Source organism: Leucopleurus acutus, assembly GCF_964270905.1.
Source record: "Leucopleurus acutus genome assembly, chromosome: 12".
NCBI lineage: Eukaryota > Metazoa > Chordata > Mammalia > Artiodactyla > Delphinidae > Leucopleurus > Leucopleurus acutus.
Genome location: NC_139154.1, coordinates 7,308,156 through 7,331,663, shown reverse-complemented (window position 1 = coordinate 7,331,663; position 23,508 = coordinate 7,308,156). Strand labels below are relative to the sequence as shown.

Below are 23,508 nucleotides of genomic sequence, written 5' to 3'. Positions count from 1 at the left end.
AGGCACTCAGCTATCTGCTGGTATAGTTAGGAATCAATTAGACATGGTCCTTTTCCTAAAGAAATTGATAATCTAGTGGGAGAAACAGCATGCAGACATAGAGCTGGTTGTGTGCAAACCAAAAGTAAATAGGGTTCTCATCACAAGAAAAAAAATTGGTTTTCTGTTTCTTTACTTGTGTATCTATATGAGATGATCGATGTTCACTTAACTTATTGTGATAATCACTTCAGGAAGTATGTATATTAAATCATTATGCTGTGTACCTTAAGCTTATATGCACTGTATGTCAATTATATCTGAATAAAACAGGAAGAAAAAAACCAAAAACATGTACACAGTGCTGTATGTAAATTATATCTCAATAAAGCTGGGAAAAAGATTTTTTAAAACTTTGAGATAATAAATATTTGTTCTTGTTGTTTTTTGAAGTAAATACAGTTCCATGAGAGTGAAAACACAAGGAACTAAACCCACTTAGGGATGTGATGTTTTCACTGAAGGCTGAACAATTAGAAATAAGAGGAAGGGGTGCAATGAGGAGCCTGTCAGGAAAGGGACAGCATAAGTACAGGCCCAGGGTGGAAGGGGCATATCACTTTCAACAAACAGAAGGTGGCCTGAGTGGCCAATGCTGTGTAGGAAGTGGGAGAGGACAGGAAGATGAGCCTGGAGGCTAAAGAGGGGGCCATATCGTGCAGGCCTTGCAGACTTCCTTGAAATGTTGGTCTTTAACCTGAGAACAAGAGGAAATCACTGAATGGTCTCAGGTAGGGAAATTGCACAGTCTGATTTGCATTTTCAGAAGTTCACTCTGGCTGCTGTGTGCAGCAGGGATGAAGGAGGACCAGGCAGAGGAGAGTGTCCTGTTGGGAGGGCATTGCATTTCCCCAGCTGACAGAGTATGCATCTTGCACTGGGGCTTTTATGGTAGAGGTGGGGGAGTAGAAAGAAGAGTAGGCAGATTGACTGAGAGCAAAGCAATGGAAGAAATGTTCATATCTGGAGGTTCTGAAAATAGCTGTATTGATTTTGCATCTCATTTTCCAGATTCACTTTTACTTCTTTGCTGCAATGCAAATTTTGCCCCCCACTTTACATCCACTCCACCCCTACTGAGACCATGTTACTTTGGTACTGAGTTGCCATAATTTGCATTGCATTTCTCCAGAAGGCTTGGGCATGAGGTACAGCAGGTGTGCTCTGATCAGCTCCGCACACCCTTAGAGTCGGCCCCACCCTGAAGCCCTGAGCTCACCCTCAGAGGAGATGAGTTACCTGCATTCTGGAGATGAGGAAAAATGACTAAAATTTTTTAAAATTTAGTTCTACTGGTGGTATTTCCTATAGTGGCTGATACTATAGTTCACAAAGCATCATTGTTGACCTGTTAAATTCTCTTAATCAACAAACTCTGGTGCAAATTTACCTAGTCTTTATTAAATGTTACAAACACTGTGGGGAAAAAAAACCTTAAAATTTCACTTGTTAAGGCAATTATGAAACTTAACATTATTTTTTCCCATTCATGTTTTGCAAACATTTTCTTTTCACTTAAACTATCTCGGTTGAAGATTTTCTAAAAACTATAACATTATACAATAGGCTTGATACCTTCCATTTACTTCATCGCATTAATCTGTGAATAGCAAATACCAAACTGGTAGAAAATGGCACACAAATATAAGAAAAAAAAACATAAAAATAGGTGGAACACTGAACATAAAATAATGAAACTCTATAGTCAAAGGACTAAAACTGCCAACATTAATTTATAGATTGATAATTCCATGTATTCATGCACTCTTCATTCAAAATTATCTGATATATAATTCCTATATGATTTACATTAATGGCAATTTACAGATCCATTAGAGGTTCCCAAACGGGGATCAAACGTGTTCTGGAAGGATTGTGAGGTTGTGTTTGGTGGAAGCAGACCCTTGAAGTAAAGGAATTGTAGGAAGTGGGCAAGGCACAGAGATTTCAGTTTAGTCAGAACTGGTTGTATTGATTATATATTTATTTGAGGTATGGTATTCTATTGAATAAAGAAATCTCTGGCTAAAAATATTAACAACAACCAAAAACACCCCACAGATTTATCTAAACCAGCTCTCTCGGGGATTTCCACTTCCAGCCATGAAGGAGAAGCCAGTAAGAGACCCACTTTCCTGCTGAGAACAACTAGAAATGCAGAATAAAAATAATTCCCTTGAAAGTATGGGACAGCAGCCAAAGGAGTTAAAACTTAGACTAGATCAAAAAGAGATGCTTGTTGAGGGGGACCCAATTTTCTGCATTTCATTTTTCCTCCCAGGGATTTGCTAATTCTTAGTATGGAAAGAGAAACTGAGATGCCAGGTAGAAGGTAGCTGCTGAGAGGAAGATAATTCTTTAGAGTTTTCAGCAATCTCATAGGGCCAAGGAGGCAAAAACTGGAGTCCAGGACAGCCAAGGGAGCAAAGGCTAGGAGCTAAAGTCCCATAGAGAAGGGAGACTCAAAGACTGGCCCTTTACTGCAAGTTTTCTTCCACAGTTTTTGCCTATTGTTACAATAGCAACAGTCAAGAAGCACACTGAAGGCATACTAAAAGCAAATCATGACGATGGGAAAACAAAAATTGGAGTAAATTCTTCACAGATGAGGCAGGATACTAAATAATACATCTGATTCTCTGTTGGCATCTGGGAAGACAATTCCATAGGACTAGGGAAAATGAAAGGCAGACTAGACCTCAGAAAGAGTATAGACTATCTTCAATTCACTTCACTTGACTGAATTGAGATGGTTTGCCTCTCTGCTGCCCTTCAGATGACAGGATGAATTCTCTCTGGATAGAGAAAACATTATCTAGACTGCTATGGTCTGAATGTTTGTGTCCCCTCAGTATTCATACATTGAAATCCTAATGCCCGGTGTGATGGTATTAGGAGGTGAGGTCTTGGGAGCTTTGTAGGTCATGAAAGTGGCATCTTTATGAATGAGATTACTGTTCTTAATTTTTAACTTTTTATTTTATATTGGAGTATAGCCGATTAACAATGTTGTGACAGTTTCAAGTGCACAGCAAAGCGACCCTGACATACATATGTACGTATCCACTCTCCCCCAAACTCCCCTCCCACCCAGGCTGCCACATAACATTGAGCAGAGGTCCCTGTGTTATACAGTAGGTCCTTGTTGGTTATCCATTTTAAATACAGCAGTGTGTATATGTCAATCCCAAACTCTCTAACTATCCCTTCCCCCTACCCTTCCCCACTGGTAATCATAAGTTCGTTCTCTAAGTCTGTGAGTCTGTTTCTGTTTTGTAAATAAGTTCATTTGTATCATTTCTTTTTAGATTCTGCATGTAAGCGATATCATACAATATTTCTCTTTCTCTGTCTGACTTACTTCATTCAGTATGACAATCTCCAGGTTCATCCATGTTGCTGCAAATGGCATTATTTCACTCTTTTTAATGGCTGAGTAATATTCCATTATATATATATGTACCACATCTTCTTTATCTATTCATCTGTTGATGGACATTTAGGTTGCTTCCATGTCTTGACTACTGTAAACAGTGTTGCAATGAACATTAGGGTACATGTATCCTTTCAGACCATGTTTTTCTCCAGATAGTGTATAAAAGGGACCCCACAGAGATCCCCCTCCCCTTCCACCATGTGAGAACACAGTGAGAAGTTGCCAGCTATGAACCAGGAAGAGGGCCTTCACCAAAACACATCTATTCTGGGGGTTTGATCTTGGACTTCCCAGCCTCCAGAACTGTGAGAAATATATTTCTGGTTTTACAGGCCATCGAGTTTGTGGTACTCTATTACAGCAGCCTGAATAGATGAAGACACAGACCCTCTATATTTTTTCATAAGCATGTTTGCCATTCAATCAAAAATTACCCAGTGTACTAAAAATAAATAATAATAATAATCAAGATAAAATCAAATAATAAAAACAGTCACCATAATAAAGTCTCCATTTTGAAAGCCTTAAAAGGCTCCATAATCACTTATTTAAACAAGTACAAATTCAATTAAATGAAACATGGCACATTCCAGTCACCAGGCAAACATCAGAGGTGAATTATAAAGAGTCTTAACTCCATTTTGAATATTTGACTGCTGACAGTGTTTAAGTCTCACTCTTCTCCCTTTTCCTCTTGCTCCACAACTGGGCAAACTGATAGGAAAACCCACCTTTTTTGGATGCCAGTAGGGAAATTTGAAGAAACATTCAAGATCCAGCCCCTCCGTGGAAATCTTGACTCCAGCCCCACAGCTTGATAAAGACCAAAAGCACCTGTTCATCTCTTTGCTGAAGCCACTGTGGACTGGCTTGGGCACCTGCTCTGCTCTCTCTAGAAAGTCCCACCATGTGAGTAAAAGAGCTGTTCATACCCTCTTGGTGGCTGCTGTTGCGTCATCAGTCTTGAAATCCAAGTTGATTTCAGGGGGCAGGGAAAGTTGCCCTCTGTGGGGCAACCACAAAACGGAAACAAAATTGATCCAAATATTGGAGTTCTTTGACTTGGATTTTTAAAATAACTCTGATTAATGTTTTTGTTTGTTTGTTTGTTTGTTTTTGCGGTACACGGGCCTCTTACTGTTGTGGCCTCTCCTGTTGCGGAGCACAAGCTCTGGACGCGCAGGCTCAGCGGCCATGGTTCATGGGCCTAGCCACTCTGTGGCATGTGGGATCTTCCCCGACCAGAGCACGAACCTGTGTTCCTGCATCGGCAGGCAGACTCTCAACCACTGCGCCACCAGGGAAACCCTTGATTAATGTATTTTTTAAAGGAAATGACCTGATAATGAATTATACTAGAGAACTGGAATCATTTAAAAAAAAATGAATCAACTAGAAATTCTTAAATAAAAATTGAACTCAGTAGATCAGTTTTAAGCATATTGAACACAGATGAGTGAGATTGAAATTAGGTCAGTAGAAAATAACCAGACGTAAGTATAACTTAGGAAGAAACTTATTGCCTTAAATGCACATATTTTTAAAATAAGAAGGGCTAAAAATCAATGATATAATTATCCATCTCAAAAAGTTAGAGAAAGAACAGTAAGTTATACCAGAAGAAAGCAGAAAAAAGAAATACAAAGATTGGAGCATAAATAAAATTTAAAGAAAAACAAAATCTACAAAGCTGAAAGCTGTGTTTTAGAAAAGATTATTAAATTGATCAAACTCTTACAAAACTAATCAATTAAAAAAAAGATAAGACACCAATTAGCCATATGAGGAATGAATGAAAGAAAGAAAGAAAGAAAGAAAGAAAGAAAGAGTAGTACAAATTCTCACACATTAAAAAAAATTAGAAGACATGGGCAATTTTATGCTGAAAACTTACAAAATTAAATTTAAATAAATTCCTAGAATACAACTTACCAAAGCTGACCCAAAAGGAAATAGAAAATTTAAATAGTCTTAGGTTTAAAAAAAAAGAATCTGTACTTTAAAAAATCTCCCTCAAACAGGCTCAGATTGCTGTATCAGTGAATTCCTCCAAATATTTTAAAAATATATAATGCCAGTCTTACACATTCATTCACTTCCAGAAAACAGAAAGATGGAATAATTTCTTACTCATTTTTTGAGGGAAAGCATAATTTTGATACCTCTGAAGGAGAATAAAGGAGACAAAAATCATACAACTGTCTCAAAATGTGCAGAAATTTTGTTTGATATAATTTTATGCATATTCATGATTTTTTAAAATTTTAGTGAAGGAATAACAGAAGACAGCTAAATTAATCTACTAAAAGTATCTGCAAGAAATCTAGAACAATCAATATAATTAGTGGTAAAATATTTAAATTTTATCACTGTGATCTAAAAGTAACAGAAATATCTATTACCACAATATAGAGCTGAACATCTGGCTAGTGCAATAATGCAAGGAATAAACAAGATACAAGGACTGGAAAAAAAGAAATACAACTGTCATAATTTTCAGACAGCATGATTGTGTATACGGAAAATCCTAAAGGCTACAGTCAAAATTTGGCATTAGTAAGTGAATTTATCAAGTTAATGGATATGAAAATCAATATATCAACCAAATTTTTCATATTATAGACACAGAAACTAAGGCCCAGAAAAGTGCCCAAGTCCATACAGACACTTTCAAAATGGAAAAATGGTGACTCTCAGCCCAGCACTCAAGTTTTCTTACATGTATGCATCAGCAATGAAGCACTTGTTTGAAGTACATAAGCTACAGAAATGTTTTCAATTCCTGTTCACCTCTAATCAAACACAGGCTAGTGCATACCCTAGCCATGGCACCTCCCGGGTATCAAGAAATTCTAAAATGCTGCTGCAGTGACCACACAGGGGGAAGGTAAGGAACAACTAAGGGAAGCAAATCAGCAACGGTCTGAAATGTGGAGTCTGAATGACATGAAGCTGCTGCTTCTGGCACAAGTTGTGGATCAAGGATCACCCAGAGTGGCTGGATTCCCCTTCAGTGAAACCTATAGATGGGATGAAGGGAAATGGTGGGTGTGTCGTGTCCAGGGTCTATCACAGGAGAAGGGAGAAAGAGTAGACGAGTGGGCTGCTTGGTCCTGGCCTCACATTTACGCAGGGAATCAAGCTTGAATTTCAAACATCATCTACAAATGAGGTTACACACAGAATTACAGAAAGACACTGACAGGACTGAAAGTAGGAGATGTTTATCATATAACTTTGAAGTTATGTCCTTTGCTTCGTCCTTAATGCCTACAACACTATGAATTAACATTCTCTATAAATTCTGCAGTTATCATGTAAATACTGTGATTATATGTATGGGATGATGTATCTGTAAGTTAATATTATTATTTATTACATACAAATATTTTAAACTTTTGTAGCACTCATTCAGCATTCTTTCTTTCCTCCTCTTCCTCTCTGTGTCCTTCTACCCCTTTTTCTCCTTCTTTACCTGCCCTTTCTCAAAATAACAGAAAGGGCCAGAACTTCCAAGGCAACCTTGGAAAGACTCTGGATTCTTCAATGGCCAATTTGGAGCTTGGAATTTCTGTGTGGAATGTGAAGACTAATAGGGTGCTTGCCCCATCCGTGGGGACAGAGCCAGAAAGACTGTCTTGATATTATAAGTATGACCCTATCTTTAGCTCTAGTCTGGTGTCACCTCAAGACACTGGAGCTATGGTAGGAAGTTCAAGGGTTTTATTTTAGTAGTTTCAGCTTTTGCATGTTCAGCTTGCCAACTGCTGTCATGGGTGATATCTCAGCCTGTGTCCTAGAGGACCAGGGGCCTCCTCGAGGCTTGATGTAGGACTTCCTGCAGGCTGAGTGTTCAGTCCCAGAAGCGACAGCAGTGCTGGATTAACCAAAGAGTGAACCAAGCACATGCTTAGGGCACAATTAAATTGGAGCACAACCCCATCACTCACTGCAAGAAAAATGGAGAGGATTTCATATCTGATGAACTTATTTAGAATTTAATTTTGTCATCCAAAGAAAATAAAAAGTAATTTATTTAATTTTTAGCTTGCATTTAAGTTGTCTGCAGTTTTGAGTAATTTTATTTTATTTTTGAGTTACAGTGGTGCTATACCAGAGTTTTTGTTGCTGTTTTTGCTGTTGTTTCTAAGTACTCAGACCCTGAAAAAGTTTTAACCTGGCTCTGATAACCATTCCCTTAATTTGCCAGGACCCTTGCCCTCCTTGACTCTTTTTCTCTATCACACACATTTCCTGTTCAGCATCTCTCTTTTCTATGTAGCCCCACATCACTCAATCCAACCTTTGCCAAGCTGTTGGTTTTCAACTCTTAGATTTAGGCAGTCTGGTTAACATTTCACTTTTATTTTGTTTCCCCTGAGCAATATTTTTTCTCAAAATCACACAGCACAATTTTGCATTTATAAAGCAACTCCCACAGATGTCTCTAACACAGAGAATATACTTAGGACCTGAACTTACACTCCTACTACTGCCCCAAGATCCTTCACCAGGAGTTCAGACATCTCTTATAGGGAGGGGGGATTGATTTTTACATGTTCATAATGTGGCCAGCTAATCCAGGCTTAGGTGAGTGGAGTGGAGATGGGGACGAAAAGGGAACAGTGTTTAAATCTCCTTTTGGCAATTTTAATTCTATTCCCTCTAATCAAACCTGGTCTTCAGAACTTTGGAGGGTCCTTTCTATTGCTCCTGTTTCAGCCTCTGCTTATTGTTCAGGAAAATTAGCAGACATGTTTCAGAACACGTTTAGAATTGTCTAATACAGAGAGGAGAGATTACTGAAAACCTGTTTCCTTTGCAAGGGATGGAGTCAACAGAAAATAAAAGAAAGATCCAGGAAAACCATAGAAGGATGGCCTGTTGAAATTCCAAGAGACATGTAGAGATTAAACCCACTGATAAATTCTAGTCTTGGGCCTCTCTTGACTTACCTCCACCAGCTTGTTGGCATGCTCGCGGAAAACCTGGGCATATTCCTTCACTTCCTTCTCATTCCCACTTTTTGCAGCCTCAATGAGAACTAGCAAAGGGACGTTGGTTTCCAAGAAAGAATCAGATATGTGATCCATCACTGCTTTCCGAAGCTACAGTGAAAACAAAAACAGAAACACACACAATTAAGGAACAGAGGAATTGTCTATTTGAGCGTATTACTCATTTAGCCATATGAATTATATCACTGCCTGGAAATAGTTTTTCTAAAGTCCCAGTTCTCATTGTCCACAGGCATAATGTTCCAACTCTCTTTTTAATCTTGCTGGTGCTTATCACATCAAAGGAAGGCAAAGAGATATGACTGATGAATGATTCTGAATTAACTGTATTGTAGGTCAACTTGAAAGTTGACCTACGCATGGCCTGTAGCTCATTACATTATAGGCTCTCCTTATCAAAGTTCTGCTCTCATCCTTCATTGGCCAAATGTCTCCCTTCAGGTTTTGAATCTTGATTCAGCTCAAAAACTTGCACTCTTTGGAAAAAGGAGAAATCTAGGCATCATTCAACAGGTGGGGAGAACTTTAGGTGAACTGGGCCTTGAAGCCACCCTAAAACCTTACCGCTCTGCAGTCTCCTACCCTTTATAGATCCACTGTTTGTATTTAATGGAGGTGGAAACATGAAACATCTAACGATATCAAAAATGTGTCTGCCCAGGTGCCATGATGATATAGTTGCTGTGCTCCAGAAAGAAGTACTGACAATTATTCTTCAGGGTAAGTTAGAATAAACATACCCAAATTTCTAACAGTGCATAATTACACATCATTCCCACATTGTTAAAATGGGAAGCAGGGCAGCTGCATGAAAATGAAATGAAAGTGTACTGAACAATTACCTTAGTGCTGCTTTGTTCATAACTGTCAGAATGTATACAGGGAAAAAAACACCCCAAATACAAGTAAATACGAGAGAAGATGATAAACAATGTGTATATTTTCCAAACAAATATTCCTATTCAGGAGTATTCAGGCAAATCTTTTGATAAGGTGATACACATACATATTTATCATTGGTCAGAGGAGAATTTTGCACAAATCTCGGTTCCTTTTTGTACTAATTACCATAAAGTATGCATGTGTGTATGTGTAGCTTAGTTTTGGTTCAACTCTGGATTGAGTTGGACATTTCACCATATAAAATATAACAAAGCCTATGGAAAATTAACGTTAATTAGTTACTCATTTAGCAAGGTGTGTTAAATTTCTGCTTGAGAATAATGTTTTTATTGGTGAGCTCATATATTCTGGGTATATATGATGTGTCAGAAAACTAAGGTTAACCAAGATCTTTACATATTACATTACTTAATCCTCACAACAATACTATGAGATAGGGACTAGTCTTATGCCAGTTTTTCAAATGAAGAAAGTGGGACTTGGAAAAGTTAAATAACTTGCCTGCCATCATAAGGTGGCAAGTAGCAGAAACCACTACGAAAAACTCTGAAAGGTACAGTGCAGTGGACACTTGAAACTGACCTGGCTTGGCTCTCTTCCAGGACAGAGACCCTCATGAAGGAGAAACTACTGGGAGTGAAATCAAAATTGAACTGGATGGGGACAACAGAGAAAAAAGAAAAGGAAAGTCCAGGTAAAGTGGGGACAATTGTCAGAGCCAGGCTATCTCACCAGTCAAGCCACTGTGTTAGTTTTTTTTAATCTTAAAATTTTTATTTTGGTAAAATATATATAGCATAAAGTTTTCCATTTTAACCATTTTTAAGTGCACAATTCAGTGTCATTAATTAGCTTCACAATGTTGTACAACCAACACCATCATATAGTTCCAAAATATTTCCATCATCCCAAATAGAATTGTATAAACATTAAGCAAAAATTCCCCATGCTTCCCTCCTCCCAGCCCCTGATAAATCTACTCTCTGTCTCTATGAATTTGCCTATTCTAGAACATTCATATAAGTGAAATCATACAGTATTTGTCATTTTGTGTCTAAGCCACTGTACTTCTAAATGTTACACAAAAGTAACAGGAGTGAGAGCTCTGTGAAGCTAGAAGACCCATCTGCTCTTCTAGCCTCTGTCTAAACCTTCAGGAAGATTGAGTTCACATAAAAATGAGCAACTTGAAATCATCAAGGTCAAAACTCACATAAAATAATTATAAGAAAAATATATCATCTCTACACAAACTAAAAGCATGCCAGAAAAATATGCCTATAAAACAAATTAAAACTGTAATCTACTATTTCAAACATATTAAAATACACTAAAAATTGATGCAAGATATGAAAGAACATAAATTAGAAAAAGAAGAAATTATAGGATGAGGTCATGAAACTCAGAAAAGAATTATAAATAAAAGAAAAATCATTTGAAGACTAAACAAGAATGAATAAACACAATTGCAAATGCCTCAAGAGAAATAAAAAGAGAAAACAAGGAAAAATTTTTACCCAAAATAAACTTTTGAAAAAGAGATTTAAAAAATTTGAGTAAAGGTGACAAATATTGGAGATAGGCAAAGAAAATTCAATTTATGGCTACTAGAGGTCCCTAAAGAAGAAAATCAAAGCAAGAAAATAGAAAGAATACTAAGAACTCTAATTCATGAAAGTTTTCCTCTATATATATATATAAAATTTTCAATTAAAGTGTTATTATATAAATATAATCACTTACATATTTATTTTATATAATTATTTTAAAATATATAAATTATATTCTTTATACATTCAATGTAGAAATATATATTCTATATAGAAATATATATTATATATATATAAACTATTTTCTGAAAAAGCATATCATGTACTTGAGAAGAGTGACCTATACTATCAACCAAGAAAACTGGATTCTAAAGAAAAAAGGGGCAAATCCTTATGTACTTAGGCAAATAGAGCATGTGACTTATAAAGGAAAGAAAATCAGATGATGACCAGACTTTTCAACAACAAAGCTTTTGCCAGAAGAAAATGAAATACCATATTTAAGATACTCAAGGGAAGAAAATATGAGCTAAGAATTTTATAACCAGCAAAACTGACTTTCAAGGATATAAGCCACAGACCAAATTTGATCAACATGCAAGAACTCAGAAAATATTGTTACTATGAGACTTAGGGAATCTGTTAGAGAACGAACTTTACCTGGCAAAATAACTAGAAAAACATCAACATAATATCTATAAAAACATAACATAAGTACTGTCAGTGAGCATTCAATATATACATGTTTATAGAACTAAGAATATAGGATAGTCAAATGGGAGAGAGTATAATATAAAATGAAAGTATGCTCTGGCAATGAAGAGGTAAAAATGAAAAGAGAAAGGGAATAGGATATTTTTTGTGAAAAGATTTTAACTATCTTATGTAATTTTAATTATAATGGTAGTATGAAGATTGCTATTCTAACACTATTGTGTTTCAAGGTAAAATAAAGCAAACAGTTATGAAAGTTTATTTCTCATCTCCTGTGTTCTTGCTAACCAGAAGTGTTGGTGTGGAAGAAAGACGATGTAATATAGAAGAGGTTAAGGAAAAACCCTATAATCCTAGATCTGAAGTAGAAATATCAGTATGAACACATGAGATTTTAAAGTGAAAACACATACACACACACACACACATACACACACATGCAATTTCCAAGTTCTGTCCATTGAAAAGGTCTAAGAACAATGGCCAGTCCAGTAGCAATGAACATCTTGAAATACAATTTTCCCCTAAACCAAACTAGGACTTCTTAGAGAAATGGTTGATTCCAATTTCTTTGGGGCTAGAAATATACAAATAGCCTGAAATATCTTATTATACCAGACAGCAAAGAGAGATCAAAGACTACTACGGTCATGTAAAAATAACTCAGGGGGCTCCCACTTGGCCAAAGACTAGACAATTTAAACGTCACAAAGAATAAAAATTCCAGTGTCTTGAAACCCATCAAATATGTTTAAATGAGTTTATAATGACTAAAAAATAATAATAATTAATTGGTCACCTTCAGAGGATGACAAAGAACCAATTCATTTATCTTGGAAGAATCAAGAATACATCTTGCCTTTGCTACATGAACTGAAATTCTTTGTAACGAGGAAAATGTCTGTCTATAAATTTAGTCCACTTAATAAATGAAGACAAAATGATAGAATATCACCATTTTGCAATCTTTAATGAATTAAGACATCAGACAATGAACAACAGTGGTTGAAAACATCACAAAAAAGATACAACAATTTAAGAATTGTGAATCACTATATTGTACACCCATAACTTATATAATATTGTATATCAACTATACTTCAATTTAAAAAAAGAGAGAGAGAACCAGACATTATGTGCCTTCTGATGAAACAGCACAATCCCAAGTATGGTGATGCCAAAGGGATCAAACTTGAACATGGTAGAAGCTCTGGATCCCCTTGGTGGTTTACACAAAATATAGAAGACAGAATAACATATGGGACTGCATCACACATATCTATTCAGCTAAATGCAAACTCCAGAAACCTTACAGTACAAACCATCCGGGTTCCTCAACAGATAGATTATAAGCAAAAGAAAGGGATGGAAGGGGATGCAACAGATTATGAGACCAAAAAATAAATCCCAAAACGTGGGCAAACCTAAACTATATCATCTGAAGATGAATATCAGAGTGATAAAACCACAAAGGAAAGGAAGTGAGCATTCTCAAAGTCAGGATAATGTTGCTTTTTGAGGGAGGCAGGAAATATAAAAGGCGTTTCTACAGAGGCTGGCAAAGTCTATTTCTTGACCTGGGTAGTAGTTACAAGAGTGTTTGCATAGGGGCTTCCCTGGTGGCGCAGTGGTTGAGAGTCCGCCTGCCGATGCAGAGGACAAGGGTTCGTGCTCCGGTCCGGGAAGATCCCACATGCCGTGGAGCGGCTGGGCCCCTGAGCCATGGCCGCTGAGCCTGCGTGTCCGGAGCCTGTGCTCCGCAATGGGAGAAGCCACAACAGTGAGAGGCCCGCGTACCGCAAAAAAAAAAAAAAAAAAAAAAAAAAAGAGTGTTTGCATAATGATCATGCTTATTGTGTGTGGATTTCTATATCTATGCTTTATTTTATAATTAAAAATTTCAAAAAAAAAGGAAACATTTCTCATGCACACTTTTCCAATTTTATCTAGATGGAATACAGACATGACCCCAAGGTGACCTGGGAAGCCATGAATTGAAGATGGTGTACAACCCCTGTTCCCCCAATCAACCTACACCTGAATACATGGAGGAGAGCTTCCCAGTGTTCTGTCACTGGCCCAGTATTGTTACATGATTAAGAATGCAATTCTATTTTGTTGGAGCTGTTGCACATTTTGAAGTTTATTAGTTATAGTAGTTGGTCTGTTCTAACTTAACTAGAACACGTTGAAACAGATCTCTTTTTTTTCCTGCCAATTCTGTCTTCTTTTAGGCTACCTTTCCTTCCCTTGATTCTTCCTACTTAAAAGGTGGGCCCCAGGCCAGTATCATTGCCATTTCCTGGGAGTTTGTTACAAAATCAAGCCTCAGGCCCATCCCAGACTTCCATTTCAATCAGAATCTGCATTTTAATAAAAAGCCTAGGTGATTCCTATGCACAATAAAGTTTGAAGAGCACCGCCCTAGAAGACCTATCGTATCAGTTAAGTTCTTAGTTGCAAGCATTAGAAACTGATTTTGGAAGGTTTAAGCAGAAAAGCTCTCCTGTTAGTTGAAAGAAAGAACAGAATACAAAAATGTTAGGACAGGGTTTCCCTGGTGGCGAAGTGGTTAAGAATCCACCTGCCAGTGCAGGGGACAAGGGTTCGAGCCCTGGTCTGGGAAGATCCTACATGTCACGGAGCAACTAGATCCATGCGCCACAACTACTGAGCCTGCACTCTAGAGACTGCAAGCCACAACTACTGAGCTCACGTGCCACAACTACTGAATTCCACGTGCCTAGAGCCCGTGTGCCACAACAAGAGAAGCCACCACAATGAGAAGTCCGCGCACCACAATGAAGAGTAGCCCCTACTTGCTGCAACTAGAGAAAGCCCGCATGCAGCAACAAAGACCCAACACAGCCAAAAATAAAATTAAAAAATAAATAAATTTATAAAAAAACTGTTAGGACACTGTGTCTTTATGTCATTAGCTTCTGATGCAAAGTCTTAGGCAAATGAAACTGATTTTTATCTGAGTGAAATACAGACCGGAACTCTGGGTCATGTGTAAACATCTAGTTGCAAGGGTGAAGGAGGAAGGTGTTGGGAGGAAAGCACTTTGTAAAAACAAGTGTTCTGGCCATTTTAGCTTCTTATATACCAAAATTTATATAATGAGGAATTCCCCAAACATAGGAAAGGAATTCAGATGCTGACTCAAAACCAAAAAATGGCCAATAAAGAATAGATCTGGTAGAATAATAATTCAGGTACTCAAGCATGGGTGGAAGGTGGAAAAAATAATATATTTGTAGGAAAAAATTAAAGGTGAAGGGTTCTCTGTAAGGAACAATATCAGAAACTATGGTCTGAGACAGGAATGGCAAGTATACTGCCACATTTCCTTGCTATGCCTACACCAGACATGACTAATCAATCAGTGTTCTTTTATTCTGAGTTCAAATACCACTTCATAATCCTTCTTAGGACAGTGTTCCAGTTACCTAATGCCAACAAATCCTATTTCTTCTGCAGAAGGAAAGCTTTCTTTCTTTGCTGAATCTTACCTGCAATTTAAGCGTTTTTGCATGCAAACCTTTAGGTGGAATTGTCTCCAAGCATCTGACAATCCAGTGCCATCTTGATTTTTCAGAAGTAAGAGTTAACACCCAAATCTAGGCTGGGCTCATGATATTTAAGAAGTGGCTGATTGTTTTAACATGTCTTGTCATTTAGACAGATGTTTAGAAAAATCTTGTTAAGAATAATAGTATTCACTTCACTGCAATGATGTAAGATACACCAATCAAGGTCAAATTCAGGGTAGATCGTGATTTTAAATGGGCTCAAAACTTTGAACCTTAAATCTTCCCATGGATACAGCTGCTCTGGGCTCTTCACAATCACTGACACATTTTACCATATTTCCTTAAGCTTTGGGGTGTAATTGTTATTAAAAATGAAATATCAAAACAACAAAGTGTCTGGGCCAGGAGCCATGTAGCCTAGGGGCTTGACAAGAATTAAGCCTCATTAAGTCAGGCAAATTTTAGCCAGTCTGAAGGTCAATTAAGGTAATCAGTCAGTGCAGTAATCCACCCAAAACCACTTTAATAAGCTAAGGTGCTGCCAATGCTCACAGTGCACTGGTAATGACAGCACTGCTCACAGTTTGGGATGGGGGTGGGGGCAGCTGTGGGGGGAGCAGAGGCATATCAATGAAGCTTGTGCAAGAGCACTCAGAGAATAATCACTTTTTTCCCCCTTTATTTTATTTTCTTTATGAGAAACACATAAAATCCTTTGGTCATTCTATTCATTATCCTGATGGCACTATCTTCTGTGAAGCAAAATCATTTTAATTGGGATACCAGCTTCTTTCCTTAATGAAACCAATTACTCCTCTAAAGAAAAGAAAAAAAAGAAGAAGAACAGTTCATCAGGCTTCATGCTTTTCTCCATATACCCCTCTCCCCAGTTCAGGCCCTAGTGAATCAATTCAAAGCACAACTGTCATCATTAGAAACACCAATGTGCATGGCCCTAAATAACAAACACATGATGGTTTAGTTTAGTCAGATAAACAGTCCATGCCCTCTAGATTTCTCCTCTAGGAGTGCTGATGCAGTCAAGATAACAGTTGATACATATCTTGCTGATGGATTAAAAAGCACTGAGTAGATAACTGTAGTAGATTTGTTATATGAATGGCCCCATTCTTCACCCTCCTCTACTCAAGCCCATTGCCATGTAACTCTGTATTGTCTGCCTTCTCTGGCTCTGAGCTGGGCCATGTGGCATGCTTAGGGTCAATGGATGTTGACCATTATGATGCATGCAGGGGTGACTTTGCTTGGTCTAGTGGACTTGCTAGGTTTAGTTAGTCTGCCATTCTCATGAGTAGGACATGCCTAGGCTAGACTGCTTGTCCCAGGAGGAGGGAGACAAACATGTGGAATAGAACTAAGTCACCTCAGTCATTCCCATCAAGACCATCTTAGGTCAGTGAAGAGCAACTGAACCCATATACGTGAAAAGGCTTGACTAAGGTGACCACCTTAGACTACTGAGCAACAAATGCTATTTCTGCATGCCATTGAGATATTATACTGCACTACTGTGACAAGAGATGACTGATAATATACATATTAAACTAGAATAAGTTTTTGTGGTCACTGAACCATTTTTGGGGGGAGACACCATCAAAATAAATTTCTGATCAATCAGTTGACTGGTTGGTGTCATTCTAACTCAGTTCTTTGGCCAAAAGTGCTGGATTAACAGTAGTCTGCTCTATATGTACAATTATAAGCTCTGGGGTATGCTTAAAAACATCACAGCTGCAATTTCTTATTTGTATAGATTTAACAAATTATTTAGTTTGAAATTGTACTGAAAACACAAGTCTTGGGGACTAGGACAGGGAAGGGTTGGTCAGGGATCATCCTGAAGAATAGCAGCAGGTACTTGGCTCCTTCTGCTGGCTCCACTTTCTGTCCCAGTATGCACAGCACCATACCAAAGTCCCCTTCTTACTCCACAGTAGGCAAGGGCAATTCCTTTCATGGGGAGAATGAAATACTGCCTTAGGATCCCAGGCAGTGCTGGGTCATCATGGATCTCCAGATGGCCTCAATCCAGCAGGTACAGCAGCTTTCCTTAGTGCTGGTAAAAATGTTAGCAGAACATGGAGCCCATAATCGCTTGAGGCAATACAAGGAAGCAAAAGAGAGATTGGTGGAATGGAGGGTAAACGCAGAAGGTAGAAGCGGATTGCAGCAGTGGGCCATGGAGAAAATGTGGCAAAAAGGGGAGCAGGAAAGGATTGGGGAAAATTAGTATGTCATATTAGCAGACTTTAATCCTTATTTTGTATCAGATACTGTTCTAAATGCTTGGAATAACTCAGTTATTTCTCTGACAAGACCTGGGTACTATTTTCTCCATTTTATAGGTGAGGAAACTGAGGCAATTGAATGTTACTTGTCCACATTCACATGGCTGATAAGTGGCAGTGGCAGGATTTGAACCCAGGCTGGCCCCAGAGTTCACGCTCTGAACTAGTAGTATATGCAACCGCTCCTTTGTCTAAATTTTTCCAGCTTTGCATACATTATTGACTGAAAGCAAAGGTATATAGATACTGATGGTGCGTCAAATTCCAGGAACATACGTGATCCAGCTTTCTGGATGATGAGTGAAGTGCATGAAGAATTCTAGAAGACTCCCCCAGGATAATAAAAGAAAAAAAAAAAAAAGAAAACCCCAGTAGAGAGGATGGGAAACAGACCCAGGGGCAGATGGATACCCGAAGAGGGAGTAAGTTGTCCCTCCAGAGGAAGAAGTGATGCTGAGTCCTAATGAATCCCCATTCCAGGAGCTGAAAGGGACCTCCTGTATACTCACTATGAGACTCTGTGACTTCCTGGGGCTTTATGAGTCTGTAAAGAAAAAAAAAAAAATGGAGGACTCATGGGTCAAGATATGTCTACTGCAAAAACATGTCCATGGGTCATACTTGCTTTTGTGTAACTATCTTATTAAAACTTTTTGGTCAAAGTGTTTTTTTCTTTTTTTTTGCGGTATGCTGGCCTCTCACTGCTGTGGCCTCTCCCATTGCAGAGCACAGGCTCTGGACGCGCAGGCTCAGAGGCCATGGCTCACGGGCCCAGCTGCTCCGTGGCATGGGGCATCTTCCTGGACCGGGGCACGAACCCATGTCCCCTGCATCGGCAGGCGGACTCTCAACCACTGCGCCACCAGGGAAGCCCTGTTGAAGTGTTTTAAAACAGTAAATTGTCAGATTCTCAACAAAAGCTCAAGTCAACAGAAGTGAGAGTCCTCCCAGAAATGATTGGGATCCACTTCCCCTGCTTTCAGATGGTAATTATGGTATGTATGAAAATCTATAAGCCAGGTGGTGACAGAGGTTAGAATGGATTTGCATTATTATAGAGATATCTTTGAAAGGTGCAGATGAAGGTTAGTACTGTGACAATCTAGCATTCTAGTTTTTTTCTCATTCTTAAGAGTTTTAGGATCAAATCATATTCATCCTAAATATATCTATCTATTACATAGTCCATGAGCAAAGGCACATCCAAAATTGAGAGCCAGAGTCCTAAGCAGCCAGGACCAGGGACACCTTGAACTTGGTATCATCCAGCAAGTGCAGGGACTCATAAATACTGCCTTCATTAGCTCATGAGCCCTGTGATTTGTGTCTCTGATGAATAGGGGCACAATTTTTTGACCCCTCCAGTAAACAGGCAATGTAATTCCTCTGTAAATTGACTATTAGAATGGTTTAAATGCCCTTGCCTACAAGCTGAAATGCATAGTTAACACTTTTTACATAAGCTAGAAGACCAAAATTTAGCTATCAATCAACCAGGGCAGAAAGGAATGACTTGACAAAATCATTCGTTAAGTCTGACAGGAGTCAAGAACACAAGGCTTTCTTCCAACTATTTAAATGTATGTGTGGCAAGGGAATATTAATTGCCTAAGACAAGACACTTAAAGGTATTAGCTCAGCACTACCAGTCTATTTTACCCAATTAGTGCTATTCATCAATGTAAACAACTACATTTTCTTCAGCAAACCAAAAGAAATACAGTTGATGGATCACAACTATTCTAACAATTCACCTTCTTATTTCATAAGAGGGCAGAGTGATTAAAGGATAGAGTTTAACTCACAAACTCAAGAAGAAGAATAAACTGTCTCAAAAATGACCAAAATGGTCTGCCAATGGGGTGGGACATGAGGAAGGTATGATGTGTATTGAGTCACTTTCAAATAGATACTGCAAAAGTGTTTTGCACAAAGTTTAAAAATCTGCAACCATTTGATGAATATGAAACAGTTCTCTGAAAAAGACAGTTCAAGAAAAAAATGGCTCTCCCCAGACAACAAGAATCAGAGAAGCTTAAACTTGGATGAGATTTTGAAGGCTGTATGCCCAATTTTAATCTAACCAATGAAAGGACATCTCTGCAAATCTTTTTAATGGGTAGACATTCATTCTTTCTCTAATTTCAGTTTTATTGAGATAAAATTGAGATTAAAATAAAATTGTAAGATATTTAAAGAGTACATCGTGGTGATTTGATATATATATACATTGTGAAAGGATTCCTCCCATCTAGTTAATTAACATATCCATCACCTCGCATACCTTTTTTTAGTCAGAAATTTAAGTTCTATTCGCTTAGAAAATTTCAATTTTACAGTACAATGTTATTAACTATAGTCACTTTATTATTTACATGAGACTCTCAGACCTTATTCATCTCACAGGTTAAAGTTTGTACCTGTTTACCAAACTCTCCCCATTGTCCCATCCTCCAGCCCCTTGCAGCCACTTTTCTATTTTCCACATTTACGAGTTTGACTTTTTTCTTTAAGATTCCACATATAAGTGATACCATGCAGTATTTGTCTTTCTCAGTTTGGCTTATGTCACTTAGCATAATGCCCTCAAGGCTCATCTATATTGTCACAAATGTCAGAATTTCCTGCTTTCTCATGGCTGAGTAATATTCCATTTTGTGTGTGTGTGTGTATGTGTGAGTTTTATATATATCTCACACCTTCTTTATCCATTCATCTGTTGATGGACACTTAGATTGCTTCCATATCTTGACTATTGTCAATAATGTTGCATGGATATGGGAGTTCAGATATTTCTTTGATATTCTGTTCTCATTGCTTTTGGATATATATCCAGAAGTAGAGGAGCAGATCATATGGTAGTTCTATTATTAACTTTTTGAGGAATCTCCATACTGTTTTCCACAGTGGTTGCACCAGCTTATACTCCCACCACCTCACCAACACTTGTTATCTCTGGCCATCATAACAGGTATGAGATGATATCTCATTGTGGTTTCGATTTGCATTCCCCTGATGATTAGCTATGTTGAGCATGTACCTGCTGGCCATTTGTATGTCTCTTTGGAGGAATGACTACTTGGGTTCTCTGTCCATTTTTATTGGGATTGTTTCTTTTCCTGCTGTTGAGTTGTATGAGTTCTTTGGATATTTTGGATATTAACCCCTTAACACATATATGATTTGCAAATATTTTCTCCCATTCCATAAGTTTCCTTTTCATTTTGTTGATGGTTTCCTTTGCTGTACAGAAGGTTTTAGTTTGATGTAGTCCATTTGTTTCTGATTGTTTGTTTGTTTGTTTTTGCTTCTGTTGCCTTTGCTTTTGGTGTCAAATCCAAAAACTCATTGCAAAGACCACTTCCAAGGAGCTTATCCCCTATGTTTTCTTCTAGGAATTTTATGGTTTCAGGTCTTATGTTCAAGTCTTTAATCAATTTTGTGTTGATTTTTGTATATGGTGTAAGACAGGAGTCCCATTTTATTCTTCTGTATGTGGATATCCAGTTTTCCTAACTATTGAAGAAACTACCCTTTCCCCATCATACATTCTTGATTCTAGTTGTTCATTCTTGTAAAGGTAAATGAAGGCCCCTTAATAATCTGTCTTCAGTTGTGCATTTCAACATCTTTTTCTGATCTCACAGGGGGAAAAAAAGGATCCATAAAGAAAAATCTGCACAAATGCCACATTAGTATTAAAGAGATTTAAATGTTAGACCAAAGAAAACAAATAAGAGTAAATGCACAAAAATAAAATGGGGTAGGTAGTAATGCAATTAGCTCAAAGGAGGCAGGGACCTTATTATAAGAGTAGTAAGAAATTCACAGAGAGGAAAAAATATGCTTTATCTCTTCCTTTATTCCACTGCCTCTACTCAGTAATTGGTGTTCACTCATTCATTCCTTCTACTAGCATTTGAAGAGTTCCGGGTGTACCAAGCACTATGTTTGACCAGGGACACAAAGAAAAATAAGACAATTCATCTACTCTCACTCATTGCTAAAAATTCCTCTGTTACCTCAATTCTCAATTACTAATAAAGCTACAGTGATCAACTTAACCACATATACTTGACTGGCCTCATAAACGCTGCTTAGAGGCAAGCATGAGTTCCTCCTATTCAGTGTATTGGAGGCTGGCCTAGGGAACACCCTAAAAGAGTCCAAATTTGTTAATTTCCTTCACATCATATTACTAAAGACTTTTTCTCACTTAGAAAGGTTCTCCCAGGATTCCTCCACCTCTCCATCAGAACAGACATACTTTCAAATATGCAGTTTGTTAGCCTGGAAGGTTTGGTATTTCAAAAGGGTGGAATTTTAGGTAGCATAGGTGAAGGTGGAAAAGATATTTCTAGTATAACACCTTGTTCAGAGCCCTTAACCCACACTGAAAAGCAGACCGATTATTCTGTGTATTTGGAAGTTCTACTCAGTTTCCGGCTGCCTATTGCCCTTAATATTAATCCTGTGCATGCTCACTTTTATAGCTTGCAGAGAAATTTCCTAGACATTATTTCATTTGACCTTATTTACAATGTCATGGTAAGGGTGACAGATGTGGTTTGCAGGGCGAGCATCATTTTCTTTGCTATATCCTGATAGACGAGGAAAGGAAGGGTCCACTAGTTACACATAGAGAATACCAGTCAGGTCTTCTGGTTCCAAGAACAGTGCTATTTTACTTAAGGTCTATGTGTTTATGAATCTGGCTGTTCAAATTCACAAACCCCAATTGGACAAAGATGATCTTTTTTTCCATCCTTCACTCCTACACCTAGTCAACCATTTACCCCCAGCACTATATCCCCTCAGGCATTGCTTACCACAAAGGAGGATCTAAGTTTAGATAGCTGGATATTTCATGCTGAGTATTTATTATCTGCCATTGATTAACTGGTATTGAATGGGCATAAGCTGCTTGAATCCAACGTGAGAGAGTCAAGAGTTGTATCAGATAAGTTAACTCTAGCAAGGACACTTAGGAATTTTATGAAATATTGCTCAATGAAAGATTTGATGCTCCCCACACCACCGGCATTGGCAATTGAGAGAGATAATCATTGAATGGATGGTTTTATAGAAGGCTAACAATAGAAGCCTATAAAAAGTATATTAAGAGCAAGATACAGAGGAGAACAACTCTCTAAAACCCTATTTCTTTCTAGTGGGGTCAGTTCTATACACCTGCCACAGTGTGGCAGAATTTGTACCAGATAGAATCATCTGGCCCCATACTTCCATATTTCTGGCCATTCCACATTACAACACTAGTCCTGTGGGTCTCAGAAGAATCCTCAATGTAAATACAAGAGGCTCTGGGAGGATCCCACCCAAAACTTACCAGTTCCCACTCCAGGTATCAGATGAGTGACACTTCAGTTCACTTGAGCAGGATGGGAATCTTGGGGGTATAAGATGCTGTTGGGTAAGGGAGGATGGATGATGGGCACTTACTGTTGGTACATATGTCACTTGTAAATGAACCTCTAAAACTTCTGACCATTTGTGGTCATCAAACAGCCCATCACATTTTCTAAAAGAGAAAGCCTTTCACCCATGCTCCGCTGCTCTAATCCAGTTATAGATAATCGTGTACCTCTGAGCTAACTTCTCTGTCCCGAGCTCTGCCACTGTACGCTATACGTCTTCACTTCCTGTCTTTAACTATTGCACAGCGTTTCCAACAGCTGCTGAATTTTTCCCTAGAGGAGCTTCATTTCAGACAGAGCCCTAATGATTACTCCACATTTCTAAGTTTGCGGAAATCCTATAACATGACTGATGCTATCACTGTTTAAGGGAAAGGCAGGAGACAGTCAGACTTCAGGTCTTTCAGTTTTTCAGGAGATCTAGACTCTTACACCATATCTGTTTCATCTCAAGCAGACTCTTACTTCTAGAGCATGGGTTGCCCTACTTTTCCTATAAAAGGCCAGACAATATATAATTTAGTCTTTGCAGCCAGTTGGTCTCTACCACAACTACTCAACTCTGCCA

General features: G+C 38.1%; 1 protein-coding gene across 3 annotated transcripts in view; it reads right to left on the bottom strand.

The window, feature by feature from the left end:
* The window catches only part of CTNNA2 (catenin alpha 2), a gene marked incomplete at its 5' end in the record, with an annotated part of 1,047,388 nt that overhangs the window by 230,164 nt on the left and 793,716 nt on the right, over nt 1-23,508 (bottom strand). For all 3 annotated transcript variants that reach the window (XM_082851289.1, XM_082851290.1, XM_082851291.1), the window contains one exon: nt 8,431-8,583. In XM_082851289.1, coding sequence (XP_082707415.1) covers nt 8,431-8,583 — 153 coding nt within the window. The remainder of the gene's footprint in view (nt 1-8,430; nt 8,584-23,508) is intronic.